General features: G+C 60.3%; 1 protein-coding gene across 12 annotated transcripts in view; it reads left to right on the plus strand.

Annotated features, from left to right (window-relative positions):
- Positions 1-25,692, plus strand: part of ADGRD2 (adhesion G protein-coupled receptor D2) — a 40,376-nt gene that overhangs the window by 1,985 nt on the left and 12,699 nt on the right. For 2 of the 12 annotated variants that reach the window (XM_053282129.1, XM_053282130.1), the window contains 19 exons: positions 2,803-2,927; positions 11,547-11,747; positions 12,227-12,389; positions 14,590-14,670; positions 14,905-14,968; positions 15,336-15,572; positions 15,935-16,573; positions 16,853-16,954; positions 18,315-18,400; positions 19,438-19,728; positions 20,108-20,219; positions 20,902-21,036; positions 21,346-21,460; positions 21,624-21,870; positions 22,557-22,662; positions 22,925-22,980; positions 24,284-24,410; positions 24,519-24,622; positions 25,229-25,382. In XM_053282129.1, coding sequence (XP_053138104.1) covers positions 2,803-2,927; positions 11,547-11,747; positions 12,227-12,389; positions 14,590-14,670; positions 14,905-14,968; positions 15,336-15,572; positions 15,935-16,573; positions 16,853-16,954; positions 18,315-18,400; positions 19,438-19,728; positions 20,108-20,219; positions 20,902-21,036; positions 21,346-21,460; positions 21,624-21,870; positions 22,557-22,662; positions 22,925-22,980; positions 24,284-24,410; positions 24,519-24,622; positions 25,229-25,382 — 3,145 coding nt within the window. Of the gene's footprint in view, positions 1-2,802; positions 2,928-11,546; positions 11,748-12,226; positions 12,390-14,589; positions 14,671-14,904; positions 14,969-15,335; positions 15,573-15,934; positions 16,574-16,852; positions 16,955-18,314; positions 18,401-19,437; positions 19,729-20,107; positions 20,220-20,901; positions 21,037-21,345; positions 21,461-21,623; positions 21,871-22,556; positions 22,663-22,924; positions 22,981-24,283; positions 24,411-24,518; positions 24,623-24,881; positions 25,091-25,228; positions 25,383-25,692 lie in introns of those variants that run through there. The other 10 variants (XR_008312758.1, XM_053282134.1, XM_053282131.1 and 7 more) reach the window with 10 other exon arrangements.

The following is a 25,692-nucleotide window of genomic DNA, read 5'->3' on the forward strand; positions in this document are numbered from 1 at the left end:
TTTAAGGAGGGGAGGACCAAGTGTGGGAGGGAGACTCGAGGAGACCACAGCAGCGGCCTCCTTATGTGCCATTCCTCCCAGGAAAAGAAAATCCCCCTTTTGAGGGAACACCCCCCCACACACCATTTTGATGGATGCCCTCACTATCTCCTGAAAAAGTGAAGCTGGGGTGAAACTATCCTCACCCCACCACACCATTTTCTGTGTCTTCTAGTATGGGTGAGCATAGAGACCTTTTCCATGGAGACCTTTTCCATGTACAGTCATTCCTCATTTTACCAACTGTGGTTTTGACTGTGACCCGTCTTGCCAACCATGACCTGAGTATGCAGTTGGTGAGCTTTTTTAGTGATTTGGGGTCCCCCCCCAACAATTAGGGGAGATTCAGAGGTTCAATTCACTCATTTTTCTGGGTGATCCTTGCTGACTCCTTGGGATTTAACATATGTTTGAGTTATTGGGGTGGGGTACAAAAGTCCCTTTGAGGTTCAGTCTGCTCACTCCTCTTCGTGATTTTAAGGGATTCTAGGTGATTTTAAGCTTTTAGGGGGTATGTTTTTCTTTCTTTTTGCAACCACAGTCCCCCTAAGCCCCTGTTTCCAATTGTCTGTAATACCTCGCCAACTGCAAATTTGCCAGTCGTGGGGTTTTCCTGGAATGGAATCCTTGTGGTTGGCAAAGGATAACTGGACAATTAAAGCAAGTGAAGAGAACCATTTGGTCAGGCTTTGGAAGAGGGAAACAAACTCTGCTCCTCTTAGTCGATTCTGGCCCTTCTCCTGATGGGAGAAGACCCTGCCTGTCCCAGGCCTTGGGGGTGGGGAGGGGCCGGGCAGCGCTAACTCATTCTCCTGGGGTGAAGCCAAATGTGGAAACCAGCAGCCAGCCTAGCTGCTTGAGGACAGAATCTCTTCAGCACTGCCCGAGTGTCCAGGCGAGGTTTGTAACTAGCGCAGGTGTGCAGCAGCTCCTGCTTAGTGAGATGTCTAAGCTGTGCAAAACTACCTTGACTGCTACATCTCATCAGGTTATGCATAATCTTGAAAGATCTAGCGTGAGTGACAGTTGCTTCTTCGGGCAGAAAACCAAGTATAAATCTTGCATGTGGGCCCAGGGTTGTTGCTGAGCCGAACACACTTGAAGTCTTGTCCTGAGGATGGGCTACAAACAAATGGCCCTGAGCTGGAATGTGGCAAGCCGGGCGCCAGCCTCTAATTGGCTGAATCAGACCTCTGGCAAGCCGGGCGCCAGGAACCGGAGCTGTGGCAGGTGCTGGACTGGAGCGCCTGCCCGCTGACCTCCCTCTCCTGTAGGGATTTGGCTCCTCGTACGCAGCCAAAGTTGGGAACAATTTGCAGGCTCCCCGAGAAATCTATTAGAGGCAGCCGAGGGAAGGAGGGGAGGATTAGTCTGTGCTACAAGGCCAGGGGCATGTTAGATTCCTGAGGGGGCGCACGGTGGCCAGGACCCAGTCTTGGGCAAACTGCGGGGAAAGTTTGTGTAGACTTTCAACCCCTCAGCGCCTTCCCTGCTACTGTACACTTGTGTGTGCCCTCCCTCCCGCATGGTCAGCTGCTCCTTACCTTGCCCAAAGTTGGCATGCGAGGGCTGGGAGAACCTGGAACCTGGACACTGTACCTTAGGTGGGCTGTGAGCCTGGTCTCCCTGGGGAAAAGCCTCTCCCTGCGCCCAAGGCCGAGGGCTGCTTTCCAACCTTGAGAGCCGTGTTGCACTGAATTCACGGGTTATGGCTGGAGTTTCCCACCTGATAACGGGCTGCCGCCAGGTGAAAGACATGGGAGTTTGAATGGAGGCGATTCACGGAGGACGGGTTCTATTACAGGTCGGCTGCCTCTAATAGATTGACAGCTTCTGGCACTGGGTTCAGGCCCTGGCAGCATCTCCCGGTAGGGCTGGGGAAGACTCGGCTGCGTCTGGAGAGCAGCTGAAAGTCAGAGGAGACGGTCCTGAGCTGGATGGACCGAGCGTCTGACTCGGCTTAGGGCATCCTTCCTCTGAGCCTATGAAGAGGAGTGATGGGCAGGGCTGTGGCTGCTGTTGTGCCTTGCTGCTTGCTTGTGGGCCTCCCAGCCTGCCTGGCCACTGTTGAGCACAGGATGCTGGTATGAAGGAACCCGCCTTGCTCTCCTCCAGCAGAATTCTTCCATCGTCTGTTGCTGCCTCCTTCAGTCTTGCTTTCTATTCTGCTGTGGACCAGTTAGTGTGAGCACTTCCCCCCTACAAGCAACCTACTCCTTTTGTTCTGGCTCCTGTGGATGGCGTCCCCTGCCTTGACTTCCAGCGAGAATGTTCAGGACTGTGGTCCCCTCCTAAAAGCACCACAGGAGGAGACTGGCTGGATCACCCCAAGGGCCTCCCTCGCTTAGCATCCCATTCCCAGCAGTGACCAGGCAGATGATTGCGGGAAACTGTTGGAGGAATTGATTGATTGGGATCTGTAGAATGGTTGGTGTGCTACTCGATTCATTGTTTCATCACAAAGGCTGTGCACGGGCTATATCATTGTGGCTCTTTAGTTCTTGGCAGGGTCTGCACCCTCTCTCCCGGTTCTCGAACACGTGCGTGGGACTCCGCTTAGAACAAAGATGCCCTCAGTAAGGACGAGGAAGTGAGTTCTGGGAGATCTAAGTCAGAAGGGGGGCCATCCTGTCTATTCATGGCCCAGATAAGGTCACCCAGGGTGGTCAGCAGCTTTATGGACTTGTCCGTTTAACATGTTGCATCTGTAATTTCCCAAGATTCTTGCACTTAATTCTTCTTCCCCTTCCATTGTTTTGTTAGGAAATGCTGGAGGAACAGCAGCAAGAAAGCACAACAGACACGCCTGCTCGAACAAGGGCAGTTCAGACAGAGGCATCAGTTGCAGCCCGTGGAAAGCTCAGGAAGACCATGGTGACAGTTGTAAGGTACCCAATGAACAGCCTTGGTGTGGTCTTCCTCCCCAGAGTGCTAGTGACTCCATGTTGTCTTGTCGATTTTGTATCTTACTTAGTAGCTGCATTTATAATAGCTTACTCTGTAGCAGGGCTTGACACATCCCAGACGCCAGGGAGCCATGGTGCCTAGAAATTTAACTGTGGCACCTAGACTTGGATATTCAGAGGGCAGGTTTCTAAATACAGCCTTTTTGGGGGGCCGCCCTGTTTCTGTTCGAAGAATGTTTCTTGTAAAGGGGATAAAGTGTAGCCTGTTTACCCTCCTCTACAGGGTCCATCACTAAGTCTGGTCATTTTGTCAGGTGTCCACTGTCTGGCTCCTAGATTTGGGGTCCAGCTCCTAGAGCCAAAGAAAATCGGTCCAGGCCTGCTCTATCAGCAAACTACTCAAGCCAGGCATTCTTTGGCCCTGTCAGCTACAGAAGCCTAGGCAGGCCTCGGCCCTAGTCTCCGGGGTGTAGCCAGGCTGGCGTTCTCCATGGTTGGACAGTCAAGGTCTTTATGGAATGAATGGGACAAAAGGATGCTTTAAAAATACGTGCAGCACAAGAAAATGCCAGAAGTGGCCTGGACCAAGTAACAGGATCTGGACCAAGTCAGGTATTAAACCTGGCCAGTTTTGCCTGAGATGTACGCCTTGCCTTGTGAAAGCCGCTGCAGCCAGGATCTGTGCTTTTTGGACTCTGCATTTGGGAGTGGCGGCAGGAGCTTGTGTGGAGCGGGGAACGGCTTCCAACCGGGCCTTTGTGACGACAGGCAGGGAAATCCAGGGCGAGGGTTAGCGGGTGGGACAAGAGCCTCTCCGCTGTTCCTCCTCGGTGCTGAACAGCCGGTGGTTTGGTCGGAACAGCAGGCCGTCCTCTAAACGAGTGGCTGGGCCCAAAGGCAGAGAGCTCTGCTTGCGTGGGCCTCATTACGGCGGCTCCAGCCAAGCGCCTGCACCTGATGCAAAGAGCACCTTGGTACCAGCAGCCCTCCAGCACTGACCCTTCGCAGCAGGCCACAGCCCTGTCTGCTTGATGGCAGCAGCAGCTGCAGCAGCCGGTTTTCGTTCTCCTGCAACGTGCCATGATGACTTTTCCAGTTGCTGGATTGGAGCGGGGTGGGCTGGAATTGGGGACTTGGACAGAAACTCTCTTTCTGAGTGCAGCATATGCTCTGTTGAAGTGGGATGGGGGGAGAGAAGCCACCACCCCCCACCCTGCCACTTTGCTGCTGCTTCACTTGCCTTCGTTTCCGGGGGCTTCTCTGTCAAAACGTTAGCAGGTGGGGGTCAAGGGTGGCAGGCTGAGCACCCCACATTCTTCTAGTGCTAACCTCAGAGGAAGGAGGCCAGCGCCAAGGGTTGTGCCTCCACTGATCTGTTTTGGGCGGAGCAAGGAGTGTGTGCGTGCGCGTGAAGGTGGCTCCTGAAGCTGCCTGTTATGGGCTGGGGCCACCGCCTAGCCCCATGCTCTCTGCCCAGAGATCCTTGGAACCGGAACCGGAGGGACTTCCTGCACGGGAAGCGGGTGCCCTGGCATCCCATGGGGACCGCCCCACCTCTCCCCACAGGGCCATATGGGTCAGTTAAGGTGGCAGGTCGCACAGGGCCACAGGGTGGGGCCGCCACACGCAGCCTCTTCCTCCTCCTCCTCCTCCTCCTCCTCCTCGCAGGCTGGCTTTCTCCTCTTCTCTCCCCTCCCGCGCAAGAGGGAAGGCGCCTGCCTTGACTTGCCCAGGGCGGCTGCTTCCTCTGCTTATCTTGGCACCGATGATAGCTCCGCAGCAGCTGTACCAGGAGGTAGCGGAAGGCGGTGGCGGGGGGGGGGGCAAGAACCGCCCTTCCTTCCAGCCCCCTTGCTGGCATATGATAGTAAAAGGAGACGGTGCGGCTGCCAGATGCTCTCTTATTCTAACACCGTTATTTTTTTGTTCTGGTTATATTGTTTTTTTAATCTCTTCACTTGATGAAGTTAAACTCTAGTCTCTGGGGTTTATAACAGGCGTCAGAACTGGATTGGCATCCAAACGGCAGAGCAGTTGGTAGTGGGGAGTCTGGGGACAAAGAAACAGCAGGTTTTCGCTAGAAGGGACAACGGCTTTATTTCCCTCTTGGTCCTTGACAACCAAGCAGATGTCCTACAATTATTATTTTACCTCCTAGTAATGGCGCTGCTGCCTCTCTTCCTATCCTCCCAGGTATGTGCTTGGCTCTCCTGCAGATGTGCAGGTAAAGCACGCCTCTCCCACGTCCAGAGCCTTCTTTGCTGCCGCTCCAGCGCCACCTGCTGCTGCTTGAGGAGCCTGGAAGTGCGGGCTAGTGACCGGGGAGGGGGGGCCGTTGGGAGGAGATCAGACTCTCCCCACCTCCCCCCCCCGCCCACTCTGCATGTCCCGCACCACGTGCAGAAGGAAGCAGCTATATGGTGGCTTCTTCAGTGCCTTGCAGGCTGAGGTGGTGATTCTCTTGTATTTAGGAGTGGCGGGAGGTCGGGGGGAGCAACCGGCCCTGTTCAACCCCAGTACCGCATCAGTGGCCGTTGCTGGTGTTTCCATTCTTCTCGTTTAGACTGTGAGCCCCTTGGGGGCAGGAAAGCATTATTAGTTAGTTAGTTGTTTTTGTATGTAAACTCCGTTGAGAACTTTTGTTAAAAAGCAGCATATAAATATTTATAGTTGTGTCATAAACCGGCATTTACTTGTGTTGCCTTGGTCAGAGTCCTGGGACTGAAGTTGTAAGTGAAGCTGCTGGTGCTGCTGAGTGGCTTGCAGAGCCCTGCTTACGATGGACCCCTCTGGCTGCGTGGACTTCTGCCTCCTCTTCTTGTGCAGAGTCTCCTGATGACGGGAACATGGGTTTTATGCAGCTTAGTAGATAATGTTGCGTTACGATCCTTGCTCTGCTGGCTCCTTGGATGGACCTGTTGCACATTGGATGGGGATGCTGCTCACAGAGTGATTCTCAAGCAATGCCTCTTCCTTCCCCATGCATGGGATGTTTCCCTCCCCTGCTCTCCGTGGTCTAACCCAGGAGCTCTTCGTGGTCTCCAAGCAGGGGCTGGCCGTGCTAGGGCCCTGAGGCTGGCAGGGAGCCTCTTTGAAGGCTGCTTGTTTCCAATAATCTGGCCTGGCACTTGGTGCTTGCCCCGCCACTCGGCTGGGTGCGGGTGTGATTTTCGGGGGCCCAAAGCTTGTTTGGGGGTTCACAGCAGCAGTTCCTTATTATGAGATACTGGGCACTGTTCTGGACTGGGGAGATGTGCAGGATGCCCCCAAAGTGTGGGGCCAGGCATGATGCTGTGGCCTCTCTCCCGGTCACCAGGAATGGGGGTGTAAACCCCTCCCCCCCTTCCTTGTTTGTACACGTTGCATGGGAATGTCATGCATCAATGCATTTTGCACAAAAGCGGCACTTTGAGGTAAGCTGGATTCTTGTGCCTCTCGTCGAGGGTGGGATTCTGGTGATGGGGGCATTTGCTCTGTGGCAACCCAAAGCTCACTTTGGGGCGCAGTGGCATGAAAACCTAGTTGCGTATTCCGGCTGCTGATGCAGCTTTTTACATAAGAACAGCCTTGCTGGATCAGGCCCAAGAAGGCCTGAGATGGGCTTCTGAGATGGGTGCTGTGCTTCCTCTGTGCCAGCAGAAGGAGCTGAGGGCCCGGGTGGGGGGTGGAGGGAAACCAGCTAGAGGAAGCTCAGGATCAAAGCTCAGGAAGAGGACTCCCAAGCTTGCACCTTTCTTCCCAACAAGCAATGGCGGAGAGGTCCCTGTGTTGGTCTGTAGCAGCCAAAGCAGGAGTCTTGTGGCATCTGAAAGACAAGCAAATGTGTTTTTGTCACCTGAGCTCTCTACTTGACCAGGATGCAGTCTAGGAGGGGCCAAGGAGCAGGTTGTGATCCTGCTGGGTCAGGCCCAAGAAGGCCTCTCTGCTCCAGCCTCCTCCTTCCCGCCAGATGCCTCTGGGAAGCCCACCAGCAGGAGGTGATCAGAGGCCTTCTGCCTTTCAGCTTGGGAGCCTCTGGAGAGCAGGGAAACAGTGGCTGTCCTTTCAGGCATTAGGGCAAGAGCATCGGGCCTTTGGTGGTGCACAGAATAGGGCAGAGATGAGCACTCTGGGCAGCACAATCCCCCCCACCCTGGCCAGATTTCAGTCAGGCCCTCCAAGTTCCTAGGCTTCCAGCTGGCAACCACAAAGGTCTCTTCTGCAAGAAGAAAGGCAAAAGAACGCTGCTCTTTGAGGGCTGCCAAGTGACAGTGATGTGGATGGGGCAACAGAGAGCCCTCCAAAGAGAAGAAGTTCTCATGTTTTAAGCGGATGGAAGATAGGGGCTCTGTTCCTTCAGCTTGTGTTACCAATCCCCACCACGCGCACAGCACGGACACACACCTGCCTTGGGGAGAAAAGCTCCCTGCATTTGCAGGCCACCAAATCTTGACATTGATCTATTTGCACGTGTATTCAAGGAGGCCAAGGCAGTATCCATGGTTGCATGTATCCTCAGAGCAACCCTGTGAGGTAGGCCTGTGAGGGATGGGACGGCTGCGGTTTGCAGCTTGCAGTGAGGAGCTTGGGGGGCTTGAGGAACTTTCTCTTTTCTAACCTCATCTCTAGGGACCCATTATTTGTGCAGGTGGGGATGGAGCTTAAGGGAGAGTCCTTGGGAATGGGGAGACGGCTGGACTTGAGTCCAAGGAGAGGCTATGCCACGGTGGCAGGGGATGATGGAGGCTGGAGTCCAGCCCCCGCCGGAGGGCCGAAGCGGTGCAGCCCTGACTGAGGGGCTCCGTGTCGAAGGCTGCGCTTGGCAAGGCTGCTCCCATAGGCCAGTCTGGCACATGCCATCCTCCCTCGGACCCAGAATGCAGACCGCCCCATTGCCAGGCTTTGCCTCCCAGGGTGTCCTGCGGTGGCCTCCCCTCCCTATTCGGGCCTGGGGTGTGTGTTTTCTTCCCTCCGAATGCAGCTGCAGCACCGGCCTGCCTCCGGAGCGCTAGCAGAGCGCGGCGGAGACGGAGTCAGGGCGACTGCAGGGCCTGTTAATTCGGACCTCCCTCCTCCCTGTGGCCTCTGCCCCGTCACGGAACGGAATCCTTGTCGGTGGGGGTGCAGCAGCAGAGTCCTGAGCCAGCCGGCACCTCCGGCACCGCAGTGTCGCTTGGGGCAGGCTTGAGGCCCAGCGCTGTGACCTCCCTGTCCCTAACTGCTTGTGCCGGCTGGCCGGCTGGCCTGCCCGCCCAGGCGTTTGCCATGGAACCGGGGCCTGGCGGGGGACCTGGCCTGGGCAGATGTTCCTTCTAGTCCTGGCACCGGCCTGGCAAGCGCTGTTGTGGCAGGAGGAGGCGGCAGCGGCCTCCTTGCCCTCCCTCGCAAGCGGCATTTCTTAAAAGGGCCACTGGCTCTTCCCCCAGAGGCTTGGTGACGGGGAAGAGCGTCCAGCTTGGGGGGAAGGACAGGAGGACTGAACAGCCAGCCTGTTCCATTTGGCCCTCCTCGGCCGTGCCAGGAGCAGCGTCAAGTGTGGGCCCAGCAGTGCCGCTGGGTCCTTTTCCCTTGGAAGACTCCCTAGGAGTGGTCTCAGACTGGGGAGGGAAGATGGCGCCCACGGACCTGCCCCGCTTGGCCAGCAGCTCCCTCCCTCCCTCCCTCCCTCCCTCCCTCCCCTGCCCCAGAGGACCAGGGGCCGCATCAACAGCTGCTGTCCCGCTGCGTGAGTGAGGAGGACACAATGGTGCCTGTTCCGACAGACAATATACCTGTCATGAGAAAACATAAAACTGGCAATTAATGGGAGAACCTCTGCGCTGCGCTTTTCAGGCCAGACAATGCGAAGGATCTGGAAGGGGGAGATTAAGCCTGGCATGTCCATGGGAGCTTGTTAAACAGCCCCTGGCGAGGTTTGTTTTCTAGGTGCAAAAATAAAACTCTACAAAACCCTATGCTGGGAGAGGGAGAGAGCGAGCCAATCCTTCACAGGAGGCTTCGGAAGAGAACAGAACATTAGCTGTCCCTAATTCAGGCTGCAAATGGAAGGAGAAGCGTGTCTGTGTGCGTACACAACACACACACACACACACTCTCTCTCTCTCTATATATATATATATTTGTAGGTGGGGGAGGGTGTCCCTCAGTTGAACTGTCTGGGATGCTCGGGGAGCAAGCAGGAGAGGCCTAGCCTGTCCCCCTGCTGCTTCGGAGAAGGACCGGCTTTCTTTGCCGCGTAACTAATTGGCGCTCTGTATTGGTTGGCGTTCCACAAGAGCTTTCTCCTAGCACTAGAGCTGGAGCCCTGGATGCCAAGCCGATGCTTTTCGGCTCCATTAACTTCCCCATGGAAGATGTCTCTGCTTATCAGTTCTCCATGAATACTCCTAAAACAAAGGAGCTCCCACAGATCCCGTTTTTTCACCCAAAGTGCCTCAGTGATCTTGCCCCAGCTGGCAGCCTTTGTCACAGCTGTGGACTCTCTGAAGGGCCCTGCTCCGTTGGTGAAGGTGGAGAGAATCCCGTGCTGGAGAGCACAGCTGTGGATGTTTGCCGCAGGCAGGCAGGCAGGCAGGCAGTCCCAAGAGGGGGTGCTTGTGCCCCTCGGGGTAACTGAAAGGCTCCCAGAGGGAGCATATCGCAGGACCCCTCTGCCTCCCCACGTGGTGCCACACGGCCAGTCTTGCCTGGCACTCTAGCTCAGCCTCTCCTGGGCATGCAGGAGGTTCCCTGGCAGGCCTGGGACCCCAAAGAGCTGCAGTCAGTCAGTGCAGAGGGTGTTGAGCTGGGTGGACCCAGGGCAGCTGCAGGTGCTGAGTGCAATGCCTACTGCAGGGAACATCAGGTGCCTGATCCAGCTCTTGCTTCCCCTCCACCCTGAGAAGCACGGCTTGGAGGCGGGCGGGCTGGGCTCTCCTGCCCTCCTGCTTGAGGAGTGGTGGTAAGCAAGCCATTTGTGGCCCCAGGGCTGAGAACCTGTCGCTCTCGGTGCTCCTCCACTCCTTCTCCTCCCCCCCCCCCGCCACTGGGAAGTGGGGACCAGTCGCTGAGCATCGGCCGCCACCCCAGGGAAACCTGCCGTAGCGGGAAGGAGGCCCTGGAGCTGCTGGCGACCCTTGGCTGGCGCAGGCAGCTGCTGCTCTGGGATTGCTTCCCCCCCCCCCGTGACCCTCTGGCTGGTTGCTTGGGGCAAAGATGGTGCCCCTTCCTGATCTCATTAGCTGCTTTCTGGCTCTCTCCAGCAGCAGCAGCAGCAGCAGGGCCCAAGTTCCGCCCTCCTTGCCTGCTGCCAACCCAACCCAGACATGGGGGAGGGTCTCTGCAAGGCTGTCTTGGGGTGCAGCTTCCTCCTGCCCCGTCTACCTAGCAGAGAGGGTTTTGCTACTCCTTGGGAAGGGGGGGGGGCTTTTCAAATTACACGGTGCTCTGGCTTAAGCCCTCCCTAGGGGGAATTGTCATGCTAGAAGCAGCGGATGTGGGGGGGGGCAGTGGGGAGGCCCCGGGTGGAGGCAGCCTCTTTCCCTGCCACCCTGCTGGTGAGCTCCCAGAGGCCTGTGCCCGGCCTTTCTTGGCCTGGCCCTGCTTTCTCGGGCAGGGCAGCGGCTTACTTTCCCTGGCACACACACGGGAGGGTTCAGGTCCCCATGCTTTCCAAAGGCTGCCTTGTGTAGGCAGCAGCGGGTAATACGTGCACTGCTGGTTGCCAGACACATTCTCTTACCAGACTGGGAGCACAAATGCTCCCTGTCACGTTATCAATGGATGGAGGATCTGCCCTCATTGGTGCTTCTTGACTGGTGTGCCACCAAGCTGGCTTCAGGAGATGGATGCCCACCCTGAGATTTAGAAAGTGTCCATTGACATGTTGGCTTGATCCCCCCCCCACTCCCTTTGGGGGGGGCAGGAAGGAGGACTCGCACTCTGCCTGGTTTGGACTCGGCTGAGTTTGTTCTGCAAGGGAGACGATCGCGCTTTGACACAGGACTCCACCACCGCCTTTCCCCTCGTTTTTTCTGCCCCCACCCCAATTTAGTTTTCAAGCAGTGCTTGTGCTCTAAAAGGGCAGCACAATATATTCCAGGCCTTGCTGTGCTTGGGCTTTTGTTGCGCAGTCTGAGGGGTCTGCTTGCATGCAGGCCAGCTGCTTGTGCCCCTTGCTCCCCACGGGGCTGTGGAGGAGGCAAGTGTGCATCCGGGATCCTGGCATCCAGAGGACAAACGGAGCCCTTGGGGGTGGGCCTGGCTGGCTGGCTGGCTGGTGGTCGTCATGGGGCTCGGAAGCCAGCCTCCTCTGGGAGAAGCAGAGGCATCTTCACCTTCTCTGCCGCGGGCAGTGGGTGAGTGAGACTGAATGGCCGGCCCTTTCTGCTGCTGGGTTTCAGGACGGGCAGGCAGGGAGGAGCGGCCTTCTCAGAAAGCCTCCAGAGGGTTAGGGTTAGGGAAGGTGGCCAGCTGACCAGCCAAGGCGGCCACTCCATCGCCCACCATCTAAACAAACTGGTTGAAATGCGTCCGCCTGCTACCCAAACCTCTTTGAGCATGGCTTACCATAGAATCCACAGAAAGTCTGACTCCGTGTTAGAAAGGAAGACCGTTCAAACGTGTCCTCTTTTGTGCCACCAGAAACGAACTGGCTTCAGGAAATGCACGCAAGGCCAGAGTGCCCCGCCAGTGTTGGAACGCGCCCCTGTGTCAGAGTGAAACAAAGCCCTTGGAGTTCTCACTTCCCCACCTTGTGGCCGGCCATCCCTCCCGCCACACTGCGCAGCCGCACTGCTGGACAGCCAGAGGAACCCCAGCCCCCCCCCCGAGCTGCTTGCTGAGGTAAGACTGGGGGCTGCAGCGGCAGCTTCCGGAGCATCTTCTGGGGGCTCCCTTTTAAAGCGCCTGCGGAGTGCAGTCCGCTTTGTCAGAGGCAGAAAGGGTCAGCACCACACCAGTTAGCAGGCACCAGAGGGGTGTGTGGGGACAGAGGAGCAGCCTGCAGAGAGGCAGTGCAAGGAAGGGGCTCGCAGCAGCAGAGGGTCGTGTCCTCGGCCATCTTCTGCAAAGCCAGAGGGGTGAGCGCCGCTCTGCCCTGCTCTGCCCCGCTTGCCCGTCTCTCTGCCACCTCCTCACTCAGCTGCTGAAGCCCCTGTGGTGGCGCTCAGGGCTGCTGCTCCCCTGCCCCCACATGGGGGGGGGCGTGCTGAGGAGTTGGGCTGCTTCCTCCTCCAGCCATTCAGGGCCCAGCGGAGGCGGCGGCGGCTGCTGCTGGGATGACTCAAGAGGCCTCAAAGGGCCCTTCTTCTCTCTCCGGACAGAGGGAGGGAGATTTATGGCCGCTTGGGGGAAGGAAGAAGGAGCTGGGATCCGAGAAGCGACCCGCCTTTGGGGATGGAGGCCCTGGCGCTGCTGGCGCTGCTGGAGGACAACAAAAGGCCGTTGCCCACGAGGAGTCGGAGGGGCAGCTCAGGCATCCTCTCTGTGGGTTGGGGAGGGGGCGGGATGGTGGGGCTGGCATGCGCTGAATGCCCAGCAGCCAGGAGGCTCTCCTTGGAGGAGGGAAGAATGGGCCATGGCACTGCTGGGCTGGGGCCCCGGCCAGGCTGCCTTTGTCGGAAAGCAGGAGGAGGAGGAGGAGGAGGAGGACAGACACAGAATCTCCCTGGACCGTTCTGGAAGCTCTCTTGTGTGGCAAACGTTGATCCAGCCTCTCGCTTGGATCACCACGTCATCCACACGGCCACCCTTTTGGCTCTTCCCCATTTGAGTTTCGGAAGCATGAAGCCTCTCACCCTCCCGGGGCACCCAACCTGTGTCTTCCGTGTTCACTGGTGCGCGTGAGAGTGGATCCGGCCCATCTAGCCCGGCCTCCTGTTCCCCACAGTGGCCCCCCACCAGAGGCCTCTGGGCAGCCCCCAGAGCAGGAGGAGAAGGCGGCATGCCCCCCGCCCTGCTGCGTGGCTCCCCTGCCGCTGCTCTCCAGAGGCCTCCGGCCCCCCCTCCTCTGGGCCTGTGGCTGTTGGCGGCCTTGCCTCCCAGGAACTGGTCTGAGCCCCTTTCCAGACCATCGGAGCCCCCTGCGGCGCTGTGTGGAGAAGGCGGCATTTAGCCAGCAAGTGCTTAGATGGGGAGCCCCATGGGGACAGGGATCCATCCTCCTTTGTCTTTCGTTCTGGGTGTAATGAAGCTTAGGGGGCTTTACTTGGAAAGCAGCCAGCAAAGCCCCTGGGGAGGCTGGTGCCAGGCTGCTCTGGAGCAGAGAAAGGGGGCGGCATGACCCCGACCCTCATTCGCCTGGGGCTTGGCCTGCACCCTGCCCGGAGCTGGAGAGCCAGGGAGGCCTCCCCTGCTGGCCGGCTGGTGCTCCCGCTCTGGATTCAAGGAGGATGGCAGGCGCAGAGGCAGAAGACCCCTCGCCCTCCTTGCTCTCTGCAGCCATGGCTCCCTGCCCCCCTCCCGCTTTCCTCCTCCCCTCACACACACAACTCGAGCTTGGGCCCAGACCCGCCCCTGTCTCGTCTCCCTCCCCGTACAGCTGCCGGGGAGGGAAAGGCTGCAAAGCAGACATCCTCATCCTCATCTTGGGTTTCAGGACCACCTTCCCCCTTGGAGGGATGAAGCAGCTGCCTTGGCCCACCCCAAGGGCTGGAGGAGCAGGAGGAGCAGCCCCTTCCGAATCCGCCCCCCAGCCCAGCCCTGTGCGGAGTGGGGGAAAGCCCTTCACTCTGCTTTTGCCTCTCTCAGGGGGGCTGGCTGGCAAGTCTTGGGCGGAGTTCTCTGGCATGGCTGGAGAAACCTCCGGGAGGCCCTGTTGGAGCAGGGCAGGCAGGATGGACACCTGCCTCCCCTCCAGGGCCTGGGCAGCAGCGGCAGCAGCAGCAGCAGCAACAGCGGGGGCGTCTCTCTGCTCCTCCCTCCTCCCCTCCAGCGGAGGGAGGGTCCTGCTGCTGGGGTGAGTCACCCCGCCTGGCGCCCCCTTCCCTGGCCTGGCCCTGGCCCAGAGAGAGGCATTGTGCCGCGGCTGCCACTGACGCTCTCTCCCTCGCTGCTGCTGCTCCTGCTCGGCTCTGCTGCTGCTGCTGCCTGCAGGGGCCACCACCACTAGCTGGAGTGGGGCATGAGGGGCCCAGGGCGGTGGCTGTCCCTGCCCCTCCCCACGGGCTGGTAAGTCTGGCTAAGGCGAGGCAGGGAGGAGGAGGAGGAGGCGGCGGTAGGGCTCGCTCACTCACTCACCTCCTGGCCCTGTAGCAGGTGGGGGGAAGGAGCTCCATGTGTGGAAGCAGCAGCAGGGGTGGGCTTGGGGGCCCCATCCCTCCTCACTCAGTGCTGCCGGCCTGAGCCCGCAGTCCTGCGCTCTGGCGGAGGTGGTGGGGGTTCAAACTGGCCCTGAAGACCTGCTGTGCCTCGGAGCACTGCAGAAGTCAGCGCAGAAGCCCTGCCTCCCCCCACCACCGCCCTGAGCCACCAGACGTGAGTCCTCTAGGCAAGAAACAGATCTGCAGGAGGGGACCGTCTGCTTCAAGAGGACCCCAGAGGATGGCTGGGACTGCTGCTGGGGGGGGGGGCAGGCAGGCAGGCAAAACTGGGCATGGGAAGCCCTGCCTGCCTTGCCAAGGACTCATCCCGCCCCCATGATCACTCCAGATTAACTCCGTCATTGCCCCGTTTCTCTTTTGCACAGAGAATGGAGGTGGGCAAGCGAAGAATCGGCATGGTCTGCAGACGCTGGATGGGCAGCTGCTTGCTCCTGAGCAGTCTCCTGGTAAACCTCCTCCGGGGTGCCTCTGATGGCCTGGAGTTGCTGGACGCTCCCCCGGGAAGAGCCAGTCCTCAAACGGGGCTCTTCTGTTCTGCTGGCAGCTCCCGTGGATCTCTGGGACGTGGTCTTTCTGGAGGGGGGGGCGGTGGCTGTGTGCCCCCTTTAGCCCTGAGCCTTCCCAGCCCAAGTAAGAGATGCTGTTCTCAACTTTCTTTCTTCTTTCACTTTCTTCCGCAGGTGGGCATTCCCTCCGGAAGCAGCCCGGGCTTTACTGTACCTGCTGAGAACCGCACTTCCCAAGGTGAGTGCATCGCTGTGTGCTTTGGGGCCTTGGTTTTGTCCTGACATTTCTATCCCGCTCTCCCTCCAAGAAGCCCAGAGGAGGACATGGTGGGGTTTCTCCTCACAGCCACCCAGCGAGGGAGATTAGGCCGCGAGAGAGAGAGAGAGAGAGAGAAGGGACTGGCCCAGAGCCGCCCGTGGTGAATGGGGCTCTGCCCTCCGGCCTCCCTGGTTTCCGGGTCCAGTGCTCTCACCACCACCTCCCGCTGGCTGCCTTGTGTCTCAGCTGAGGGGGAGCCCCCCGTTGCCTGCTCCGGATGCTTCAGCAGCTCCTTCCGCTTCTGCCCCCCCACCCCACCCCCCGCCGCCCTGGCTTTCTCCTGCAGGGTCCAGTGGCGCCCCCCTGATCATTGAGATGCCAGGCGACGTGTATGAATACGTGGCTGCCCCTCTGGACTGGTGGCACGCAGATGGGTATTGCCAGCAGCGCTTTGCTCAGCTGCCCGCCGAGACCTGGGAGGGTGAGCTGGCCTCTCTCGGGAGCCGGCTGCAGGCCCACCACCCCCGAGGCACCATCTGGCTCAAGGGCGGGGAGACCTTCCTGCAGAAGCCCCCACAGAGGCGTAAGGAGAGGGCAGCACATGCAGGGCATTGAGGCTGCTGCTGGTGGCGGGGGCAGTGACGGGAGGGGGCGGTCTCGCTTGCGTGTTGCCTGGGAGGGTCCCGTTGGCTCACAGGGGTGGCCCCTTCAGGCCCCTTGATCCCGGGTGGGTCCGGAGGGGGGCCGCTTGCTTGGGAGCAGCAGGGAGGCTCTGGAAGCCGGCCCCGTGGCTGGCCTGAGGCTGGTACCAGCCCCTGGGAGGCATGCTGCAGTCCCTCCAAAGGTGGCCCCTTTCCCTGCTTCCTGCGTGGACTTGCACACCGCTCCTCCCGCCACTTTCTTCTCCACCTTCTTCTCCATGCTCTGCCTTTGGCTTCGCTGCAGGAACCCACTCGGTGCCGGTCCTGGTGTTCAGGAACAAAACGGACACCAAGTTTGTGCGGGTCCTGGCCGACTTCCCGGCGATGCCGGCCGTGAGCGCCTGCGCCCACATCCAGTGGGACCCCGGGGCCGTGGAGATCTCCACCGTCTTCTCCTACGCGGTCCCGGCCTTCATCAACGAGTTCCAGCTGCGCGGCTTTGTGGACGAGGAGGGCTTGGTCCGCTTGGCCCTGCTCCTCCACGGGCACCACTCTCCCTACCTGCCGGTCTTCCGCAGCGACGGGCAGTGGCACCACGTCTGCCTCACCTGGCGGCAGCGCAACGGGAGCTGGGCCATCCACGCCGACGGGAAGGAGAGGGCTGCCGCCACGGGGCTCTCAGCCTGGCAGGCCCTCGCCAGCCAGGGCACCTTCATCATCGGGCAGGACCAGGATGCCCTGGGGGGCGCCTTCAAGGAGAAGGAGTCCTTCAGCGGGAACATCACGGGCCTGCAGGTCTGGCGGCGGGTCCTCAGCAGGGAGCAGCTGGAGAAGGTGCGCTCCTGCCTCTCCGTGGAGGAGGGGCTGGTCTTTGGCTGGAGCACCGACATCCTGGACGTAGAAGCCAGCGTCCAGCAGGCCACGGTGCAGCTCACCTGCCCAGGTAAGACGCCCCTGGCCGCGGCTCTGTGAGCGGCCCAGCGCTGGTCTGCCCCGAGGGTGCACAAGCCTCTCTTCCGCTGGTGGGGTCCGGCTTGCCCGTGCTGCTGCTCTGTGGCAGGGAGGAGGGTCCTGCCTCTGGGAGGCGCCTGAGACCTCTCGGTAGCCCTGCAGCTGTGCTCTGCAGCTCTCGCACTTGGGGCGGAGAGTGGAAGCAGCCCACACGTGGCGTTGGCTTTCCTGGGCAAGCGCCCCTGGCGGGTGTGTCTGTGTGTTCCCCCAGGGCCCGTGGAAGAATGTCGTGTCTTGAGGGTTGCCCCCGGAGGAGGCCTCACTTACGCCTCGTGCCTGCAGGCCTCGCCCTTCGCCTGCCACTACAGAAAAGGTACGGCAGCTCAGACTGGCCACTATCTATTTCTTGCAAACCTGTATATACCGCCTTTCAGAGGAAAAGTGTCCAGAGGAGCTTACAATTAATATGTGGAGGCATTCTGGAGAAGGATCTCTCTATTTCCCATGAGATTTTTACCCTTTCTTTGTGTCAGTGACCTCCACGTAGCGTATGATAGCAAAGTTAATATCTTCTCCTAGGGCCCCATGGAGTGGGCACGGTAGGGAGCCCCAAAAGGGTTCAGAGAGGCAAGCAGTGGATTTGGGTCAGCACCTGCAACCTTGGGGCAAGTTCAGTTGGTCTCTGGGCTCTTTTCTTCATGTGTGTTGGAGTGGCGGGTTTGCCTGGGCAAAGCATAACCCAGAGGGCTTTGCTTCACTTCCTGCTGCATCGAGAAGGGCCGTGCCAATTGGCCGTGGCCGCCCGTGTCCTCCTTGCTCAGCCCTGGGTGGGGGGCCTCCTTGGTGCTTTCCAGATTATATGCGACAACAGCAGTAAAATGCTTTGGCTTGGCAGGATCGTATTGAAAACGTAACTAAGAGGGGTCCGGCCAATTGGCGCACAAAGCCACCAGGGCCCGCTCAACAGCAGCAAAATGCTTCGGTTCGGGCAAATGGCATTCAAAACGTAAATAGCGAAGCGCCCAGCAGGGGGAGCATTCTTGCGAAAACTCACAGCCGGAAAATACAGCAACCTTTTTACGCTGGACATACAACGTTAAGAACATCAGAAGAGCCCTGCTGGATCCAGCCCAAGGAGGCTCATCTAGTCCAGCATCCTGTTTCGCACAGTGGCCCACCAGATGCCGCTGGAAGCCACAGGCAATTATAGCAATTATAGCAATAAGTGGGAGCGATTAAATATATACGTTAAATATATTAAGGTGTAGCGATTAAATATGGACGTTATAGCACTAAGTGGCAGCAATTAAATCTGAAACAAGGCATCGGAAATGTGAACAGCACCCTGCGGTCCATGTAGGGACTGCGGTGCCACAACACAGGAAGTGCGGAAGCACACTTCGGTTAGGGTTAGTTGCAGGGTCTAATCTGGAAAGCACCCAGCAGGGGGAGCAGTTTTTTGTAGCTTGCGCAAACAAAAATACACTGCTTTTTTGCGATGCACTATGAGGCAAAGATAAAATCTGAAAGAAGGCATGGGAAGTGTGAAAGACACCTTGCTGTCAACACAGGGACTGCGGTGTCACAACACAGGAAGTATGGAAGCACCCTTAGCACATCCATAGTGACACTTTGGTAGTGTGTAATCTGGAAAGTGCCCTTGACATCCTCAGGCCGGCAAGGAATTCAGCCCTGAGGAAACATAACCACTTGCTCTTGTGTCTCCTCCTCAGATCTCTATTTCCTTCTGAAGAAAACCCAGTCAGACGCCGTCCCGCCACTCATAGCTCGGGTGAACGCACGGGCAAACGCTACGGTGGTGAGTATGGGTTACCCCTCTAGTTCCTGGGAGCCTCCAGCTAAGGTCGGGCAGAGTCCTTCTCCCTACAAGTCTGCGTTGCCGTCTGCCTACCTGCCGGCAATATTCCCTCTAACGGGGATTCCCAGATGTTGTGGACTACAGCTCCCAGAACCCACAGCTGCAGTGGCCTTTGCTTGGGGATTCTGGGAGTTGTAGTCAACAGCAGCTGGGAATCCCTGGGAGAGGGAATACTGCCCTTCACATCCCCCGCCTTGGCTGTAGCCCGTGTGAGAAAGAAGGCCCTCAGTTGTGCCAAAAGCATGTTGGGCCCGTCGCTGCAGGTCAGAGCAGCAGATCAAAGCCTTATCTTGCATGTGCAGATTCCGGCACCCCAGAACTGGCAAAGCCACGCCACCATCCTGGGGCTTGCTTCGGAAGCAGGAGGCCTGCTCCGTGTCCCTCTCGGCCTGTTGGGGAGGCGGAAGACCATTGTGGACTGATGCACGTCTGGGCTGTGGGGCCAGAAGGGCTGAAAGGGCCCCCGGGTCCCTTCCCTCCGGCGGGGTGGGTGAGTGGTCTCCTTGAATGCTGCCGGCAGGATCTCCAGGCACTTCCTTGGGGAACTGGCCAGGCCGGAGAGGAATGCTCAGGCGGATCGAGAGATAAAACCACACTTCTGCAGATTAGTCTTGCAGGCTCCTTGGTTTTCACTGGGACACCGTGGCCAGTTTCTAGCCCTCGGCCTGGGCAGAGCTGCCAGGAGCCCCATTGGGCGGGGGGTGGCAGTCTCCCTCCCCCCCCCCAGCTTCCTGTCCTCCCACCCCCAGTTCTCCTCTTCCCCCTGGCTCGGTGAGGGCTGCTCCAGCCACTCCCCTAATCTCTTGGCCTTCTTCGTCTTGGGTTCGGCTGCCAGCCCAGAGTTCCCAATTCTGGATTTGGGAAGCACAAAACGTACACAGAACAAGTGGGAGGGGGGGTGCAGATATGCTTGGTCAGCAGGGCCTGCCAGGGCTTCTCTCGCCCCCTAGCCCTGGGCCCGCTCTTTCCTGCTGCAGATTCCCGAGAGCGTCTTCCAGGCCCAGGAGGAGGCTCAAGGCCTGACTCTTTCGGCAGCTGCTGAGCTCCTGGGGGCCGTGGAGAGGGTCCTGCGGGAGGTGGAGCCGCCCCCTCTGGACGCAGGGGCACTCCTGGGTGTGCTCCAGCTGCTGCGGAGGGTCTCGGGCGTGGAGGAGGCAGAGCAGCCGGAGCAACTGCCGGTGCTGGAGCAGTGGGGCCGGCGCTACGTTGGAATTGCGGGGATGCTTCTGGAGGAGCAGAACGCCCAGCAGTGGTCGGAGATTGGGCCGGTAAGACCAGCCGCCCTGTGCCTCAGGCGGAGCAGGCAGCAAGCAAAACGGGCTTGGGGAGCGGGGACCCCCACTGCAGAGGCCGAGGGCCAGCCCAGCCCACCGAGACCAGCGGGGTGCCGAGGCCCCCAACGTGGCTGGCGGGGGGTGGGGAGCGGGGCCAAGCAAGGCAGATCGTGCGGCTCCTCCTCACTCTGGGGGTGCTCAGCAGCAGAGTGAGGTCCAGACCAGGAGCTCCCTCCGAGGGCGGCCGGGCTGTGCTGCTGGCCCCGGGAGGAAGGGGCCGGGGGGAGCTGGGCAGAGATCCAGAGGGGCAGCTGCAGGCGTTGGGCTGCTGCTTGGAACACCTCCAGCTGCCCCTGTCCCCCCCCCTCCCCAGATCATCGGTGGGCCCATGGCGATGGTGGGAAGCGTGGACAGGATGGCTTCCAGCCTCCAGCGGCTGCTGAGCACTGAGAGGCCCACCGTCTCCATCCGGAGCAAGAACGTGGGTGAGTCGGGGCAGGGCGCAGGCGGCCCAGGTCCCTCTCCTGGAGGGCTGAGCCTCCTCTGGGGGCGTGTGCTGCCTGCCTGAGAGCCCAGGCTGAGGCAGGCAAGGAGCCCCCCTGGTTTGGCTGGGTGAGGGAGGCCTGACGGGATGGGTTGGGGGGACCACTGGCCACCGGAGGAAGAGGCAGCTGGGCCAGAGCATCAGATGAGCGCATCAGCCGCTGCCGCTGGGCACGGCGGTGTTTCACACAGCCGCCACGGGAGGGCGCCAGGCGCTAAGTGATGGGCTGGCTCAGCTGAGAACTTCATTGCCCGTGTGTTGAAAGAACCGTGCTGGTTGGAACGGTCTGGAGACTTGCACGGAGTGTCCAGTCAGACTCAGCATAGGTCAAGGACGGGCGTTCTCTTTCTTAGAAAGAGGGGAGACGCTCCAGTGCATTCAGGCTTCCCCACTCCTGGGTCGAAATGTCCATGCAGTTCCTCCGGGCTGAGCGCACCTCGAATCTCACCCGACGGGACCCTTCCCTCCACCCTGCCAGTGGAGCTCGCTTCCTCCGGGGCTTGGAGGGAGGGCCTTGCTCTTCTGGGCTTTCAGCTGCCCGGTCCTGGGGGCGGGAGGGTGAGGGCTGCCTGGTCACTTTCTGGTGGTGAGCCGTTATTTCCTCTGCTGCTTCTGCGCTCCAGGAGTGGAAGTGCGGCAGGTGACGCTCAGCACCCTGGCGGCCAGCAGCACGGCCTACGTGACGCGGGGCCAGCCAAGAGAGCAGCCTGACTGGATTGAGGTTCCGGCGGAAGAGATGCAGGGGCTGAGAGCAAGAGGTGGGGAGGGCCCCGTCCCGCTTCTGGCCCGCCTTCCAGCTCCCCTCAGCCTGAGTTGCCCCACCAGGGAAGGCCACGGCCCTTGGGGGAGCCCGGTTTCCTCCTCTGTCCTGTCTCGCCTTGGCTTGGCTTGGCAAGGGAGCCGGAGCCACGCTGGAAGCTGATGGGGAGGCAGCTGCTGAGAGGGCGCTGGGGGTGGGCAGGCAGCGCGCGCACACACACACACACACACACACACACCCCACCAACCCGGGCTGCTCGCCCTGCCGGCCTCCCCATCCAGAGCTGCCTGTGCTTGTCTCCATCCAGGCCTGCACCGGATCACCATCACCAACACCTGGTACAGCCGTGGCTCCCTCCAGCACCTTCTTGCCGGCAGCAGTCCAGTGTTTGAGGATGCGGCGGTGTCGGACGGAGGCAGGCGGTAGGTGGCCTGGGTGGCTGCTGGCAGCTCCTGCAGGGGAGGACAAGGCTGCCGGGCTGCTTTTCCACAGGCGCTCCTGCCTTGCTGTTGCAAGCATCCTGGGGAGCCCAGGGGCAGGGGAGCACGAGGGCCCAGCATGCCTCCCGCGCTCCCTCTCTGGCAGGAGCTGGAGGTCCCGAGAAGTCCATGGAGAGCCTGGCAGAGCCTGGCGGACTGGCATTGCAGCTCTGAGCAACTCGAGGCCTCCTGCTGCTGTCCCTCCTGCGCCTGTTGTGGCGCCAAGCAGGAGCCTGTGGAGGACCTGTTGCCACACCATTTGTGTGCTGCCTTCCGGCTGGGGCACTAGAGGGCGCCAGAAGCCGGCCCAGGGAGTCCTTCTTGCAGGAGTCCGCCAGCCTGCAGCCAAAAAGGTAGGCGGCGGGGGGGGGGCAAGGCTCCCCTTCCGTGCTTTCAGAGGGTGCCAGACCTTTCGAGTCTCTTGAGTTCTTTCTCTGTGGCCATAATGGTTTTAAATCTGGTTTGGAGGGATTGTTTTCGTCCTCTGTGCTTTTATGCATGCACTTTCCCCCCCCACATTCGTGTATATGTGTGTGTGTGCATGCATGCATGCCTGTATTGCATTTCCCCCCCTGCCTTGGGCAGCCCATGGAGCTTCCTCAGGGGAAGGGGAGAAGGATCCAGGATTGGGGAGGGAGCTTAGGACCTTCTGGATGCTGAATCAAGTCCCTACTGAGCAGAGTCAGGTCTGTGTGGAGGGGGTACCCTCCACATTAAAAAAAAAAAAAAGGTGTATGTGTTTATTTAGGACAGTTTTATCCCACCTTTCTTCTTCAAAACAATACATGTTCAAGGTGGTTTGCAAAGTATTTTTCAAATCACAAAGGTTCATTATAACAAGTGCTGGAAGTATCCTGTCCTGGGCTAAGCCGGGGTGTCTGCCAAGGTGGGGGTCCGGGAGGGACACAGGGCTTGGGCTGGGCTGGGCCGCCTGCCTGCCCCTGAGCCGGGAGTCATGTCAGTGCCCCCAGCCATGTTGGGAAGGGTGCTGGAGCAGCCAAATAAATAAAAAAGTGTGCGGGGGTCCGTGTCTGCACAGGTACCTGACCACCCAGGTGGGCTCCTCCATCATTTCCTCCACTCTGCTCAGCGACTACGAGGAGATCAGTACCTCGGTGCGTTACCGTCTCCAGCACCAGGCCCAGGTGAGGTCAGGCACGGGCGGCAGCGGTGGATCCTTGGCACCGCCTTGGAGGGATGGAGCAGGCAGCCCTGACTGGCCCACCCGAGGGGCGGGGCGGGGGGGGGTCAGCTTGCCCAGCACCTGCAGAAGCGCTCCAGCAAGTGGGGAGAGCGGATGCCTGGAGGGCCCCCCCCCCCGAGGCCTGCTGGTGGCTTCTGCTCCCCCGCGAGCCTCAGACGCTCTTGCCCCTCCCTCCCTCCCTCCCTCCCTCCCTCCCGCTTCAGATTCAGCCGGACCAGCTTGTGGAGCCCATTTGCGCCTTCTGGAACTTCAGCAGAAAGTAGGTGCTTCCAGCGGGACTCGGGAGGCCTCTGCATCCCCGCTTGGGGGGGCGGGCGGGCGGGCAAGTGAGCGAGAGGGCAGCGCAGCCGCTGGCTACAGATGGGAGGAGGGCGGCGACTGAGCTGCCGCGTGAGGCCTCCTCGGGCCGGCCTGCCTGCCAGCCGCTCCCTTGCCAGAGGTTGCCAGAGCGTGACATGTTTGTTCGGACAGGCCAGCCTGCCAGCAGGAGCCATCCCTGCAGGGGAGGCTCCCTTCGGCCAAGCTATTTGCCAGCCGCTGACCTTTCCTGGAGGCACCCCTGAGTGAGGCCTCCTGGCCGGGGCAGGGAAGAGCTGCATGGAGAATTATGGCCAGGGAGGAATGTGGCCGGGTGCCGCCGGGTCTGTCGTAAATGTCTCCTGACCCCGGGACGCGGCGGGATCCTTCTCTGTGTCGCCAGGAGCAGCCGATGGGCTGGGCCGGGCGCTGCTGGACTTTCCTCCCAAAGCAGCGCCCACTCCAGGCCCAGCCTGGCAGGGCTACAGGTGGGGTGTCTTCTGTGTGATAGATTGGAGGAGTCCTTGCCTGGGGAGGCATCCGAGCGCCTGGCCAGGCCTGCTCATTTAGGCCCCCCAGCTCTTACATCAGAGCAGCCCTGCTGGATCCGGCCCAGGGAGGCCCAGCGAGTCCAGCCTCCTGTTTCACACAGTGGCCCCCACCAGATGCCGCCTCTGGGAAGCTCACAGGCGGGAGTTGAAGGCCTGCTCTCTCTCCTGCTGTCACGCCCCTGCATCCTGCCGCTGTCCTGTTTGTGGACTGCAGCTCCCATAATCCCCAGCCACGCTGGCCAGTAGCCGGGGGTTATGGGAGTTGTAGGCCAACATCTGCAGGGGGGCCGAAGCTGAGCAGCCCTGCTCTAGGGCTAACCGGGTGGGTGGGTCGTGACAGCACATTTTTCTTCCAATGTTAATTACTTGGGGTATTCCCCCTGGGTTTCTTATTGCAATGTTATGCTTTTGCATCACGCGTCAGAGCTTGAGAATGCAAAACCGCCCCAACCATGCGAAAACAGCAGTTGAAAGCAGCCAGGCCAGGGAGGCACCAGAAGGCTCCTTGTGCCAGGCATGTGCTTTGGCTTCCAGCGGGGGTCTGCTTTTCTGCCCCCCCCCCCCCCCGCTCCGCGTTGCTGACAGCTCCTCCCTTGCCCCAAGACTCTGGGGCCCAGGATGGCCCCTGGCTCGGCCCGGCTCAGCGCGACTGCTGGCCTTGGGCTCGGGAGAGACAGAGAGCGAGCCTTGCCCACCGGGGTTCTCTCTCCCTAGTCCCACGGCAGGGGGCGAGTGGTCCTCCACGGGCTGCTCCGTCGTCTCCTCCTACGCGGAGTCCACCGTCTGTGCCTGCAGCCACACCACCCACTTTGCCGTCTTGCTGCAGGTCTACGAAGTGCAGGTGAGAAGCCCCCCACTCCGGGCAGAGGCAGGCGGGAGGTCTGGGGTGGTGGAGGGAGAGCGCCCGTGGGGCTGGAGACCTCACTGGCCTGTTGCTGTCTTGGAGCAGAGGAGCGCGGAGGAAGAGGCGACCCTGAAGACCCTCACTTTTGTGGGCTGCGGGGTGTCGTTCTGCGCCCTGATCGTCACCTTCGTCCTCTTCCTGGCAGTCGGGTAAGGCTGAGGAGGGGCAGCGGCGTCCTCCCTTGCCAAGTGGGAGGGGGCATGCGGGTGGCCCAGGGGCCTGAGGGACCCCACCCTCATCCGAAGAGTTGAGTGTTGATGCCTGGGGAGCCTCCATTCCTCCTCGTTCCCCCTTTCCTAGTGGAGGCCACTCACGGCTTGGGTGGCAACACAGAAGAGGGCCAGCCAGGCGGGTTCCAGAGGCTCTGCCCTCCAGCAGAGACGGCCCTCTTGTGTGTGTCCCCCCCAGTGGCACCCCAGATGTCTTGGGTGGACAGGCCCAGTCTGAGGCGGGGGGGGTGGTCACGTGTGGCGGCCAGCCCAGTTGAGGACCCCGCCTGCCTTCTCTCGGGCAGCGTTCCCAAGAGTGAGCGAACCACCGTGCACAAAAACCTGATCTTTGCATTGGCTGCTGCAGAAGCCTTGCTCATGTTCAGCGAGTTGGCCAAAACCAACCAGGTAGGGGAGCGTGGCGCGTGCGGGGCCTGCCTGACGGGCAGGCAGCGCCCGGGGGAGCAGGGCGAGAAGCCCAAGGGGTCCCGCTCCCGAGGCCCTGACTGGCCTCCTCTCCTCTCCTCTCCTCCTCCCCCCGGGCAGAGCGTGTGTTTTGCCGTCACGGCCTTCCTGCACCTCTTCTTCATGGCCGCCTTTGCTTGGATGCTGGTGGAGGGGCTTCTCCTGTGGAGCAAAGTGGTGGCTGTGAACATGAGCGAGGACCGGCGGATGCGCTTTTACTACGTGACCGGCTGGGGTCTGTGCCGTTGGTCTTGCTGGGGGAGGCGGGGGGGGGAGAGGGTGGCTGGGAGCAGCCTGCCCTGTGACGGAGGGGATTCCCGGGCGTGGTGGACCGCAACTCCCACCCTCCCCAGCCTAAGGCCGGTGCAGCTGGGCATGATGGGAGTTGTAGTCAGCAGCGCCCGGGACTGCCGTGTCGAAACCCAGGCAGTACAGAAGCACACTTCTCAGCGGGCCCCTGGTGGCACTGTTGTGGGGCCCATTCTGGAAAGTGCGGCGGCCAGCCTCCGCCAGAAGTGGGTTGGAAGCTCCTCATGGCAAGGAAG

Source organism: Hemicordylus capensis, chromosome 17 (genome assembly GCF_027244095.1).
Source record: "Hemicordylus capensis ecotype Gifberg chromosome 17, rHemCap1.1.pri, whole genome shotgun sequence".
In the NCBI taxonomy this organism is placed as follows: domain Eukaryota; kingdom Metazoa; phylum Chordata; class Lepidosauria; order Squamata; family Cordylidae; genus Hemicordylus; species Hemicordylus capensis.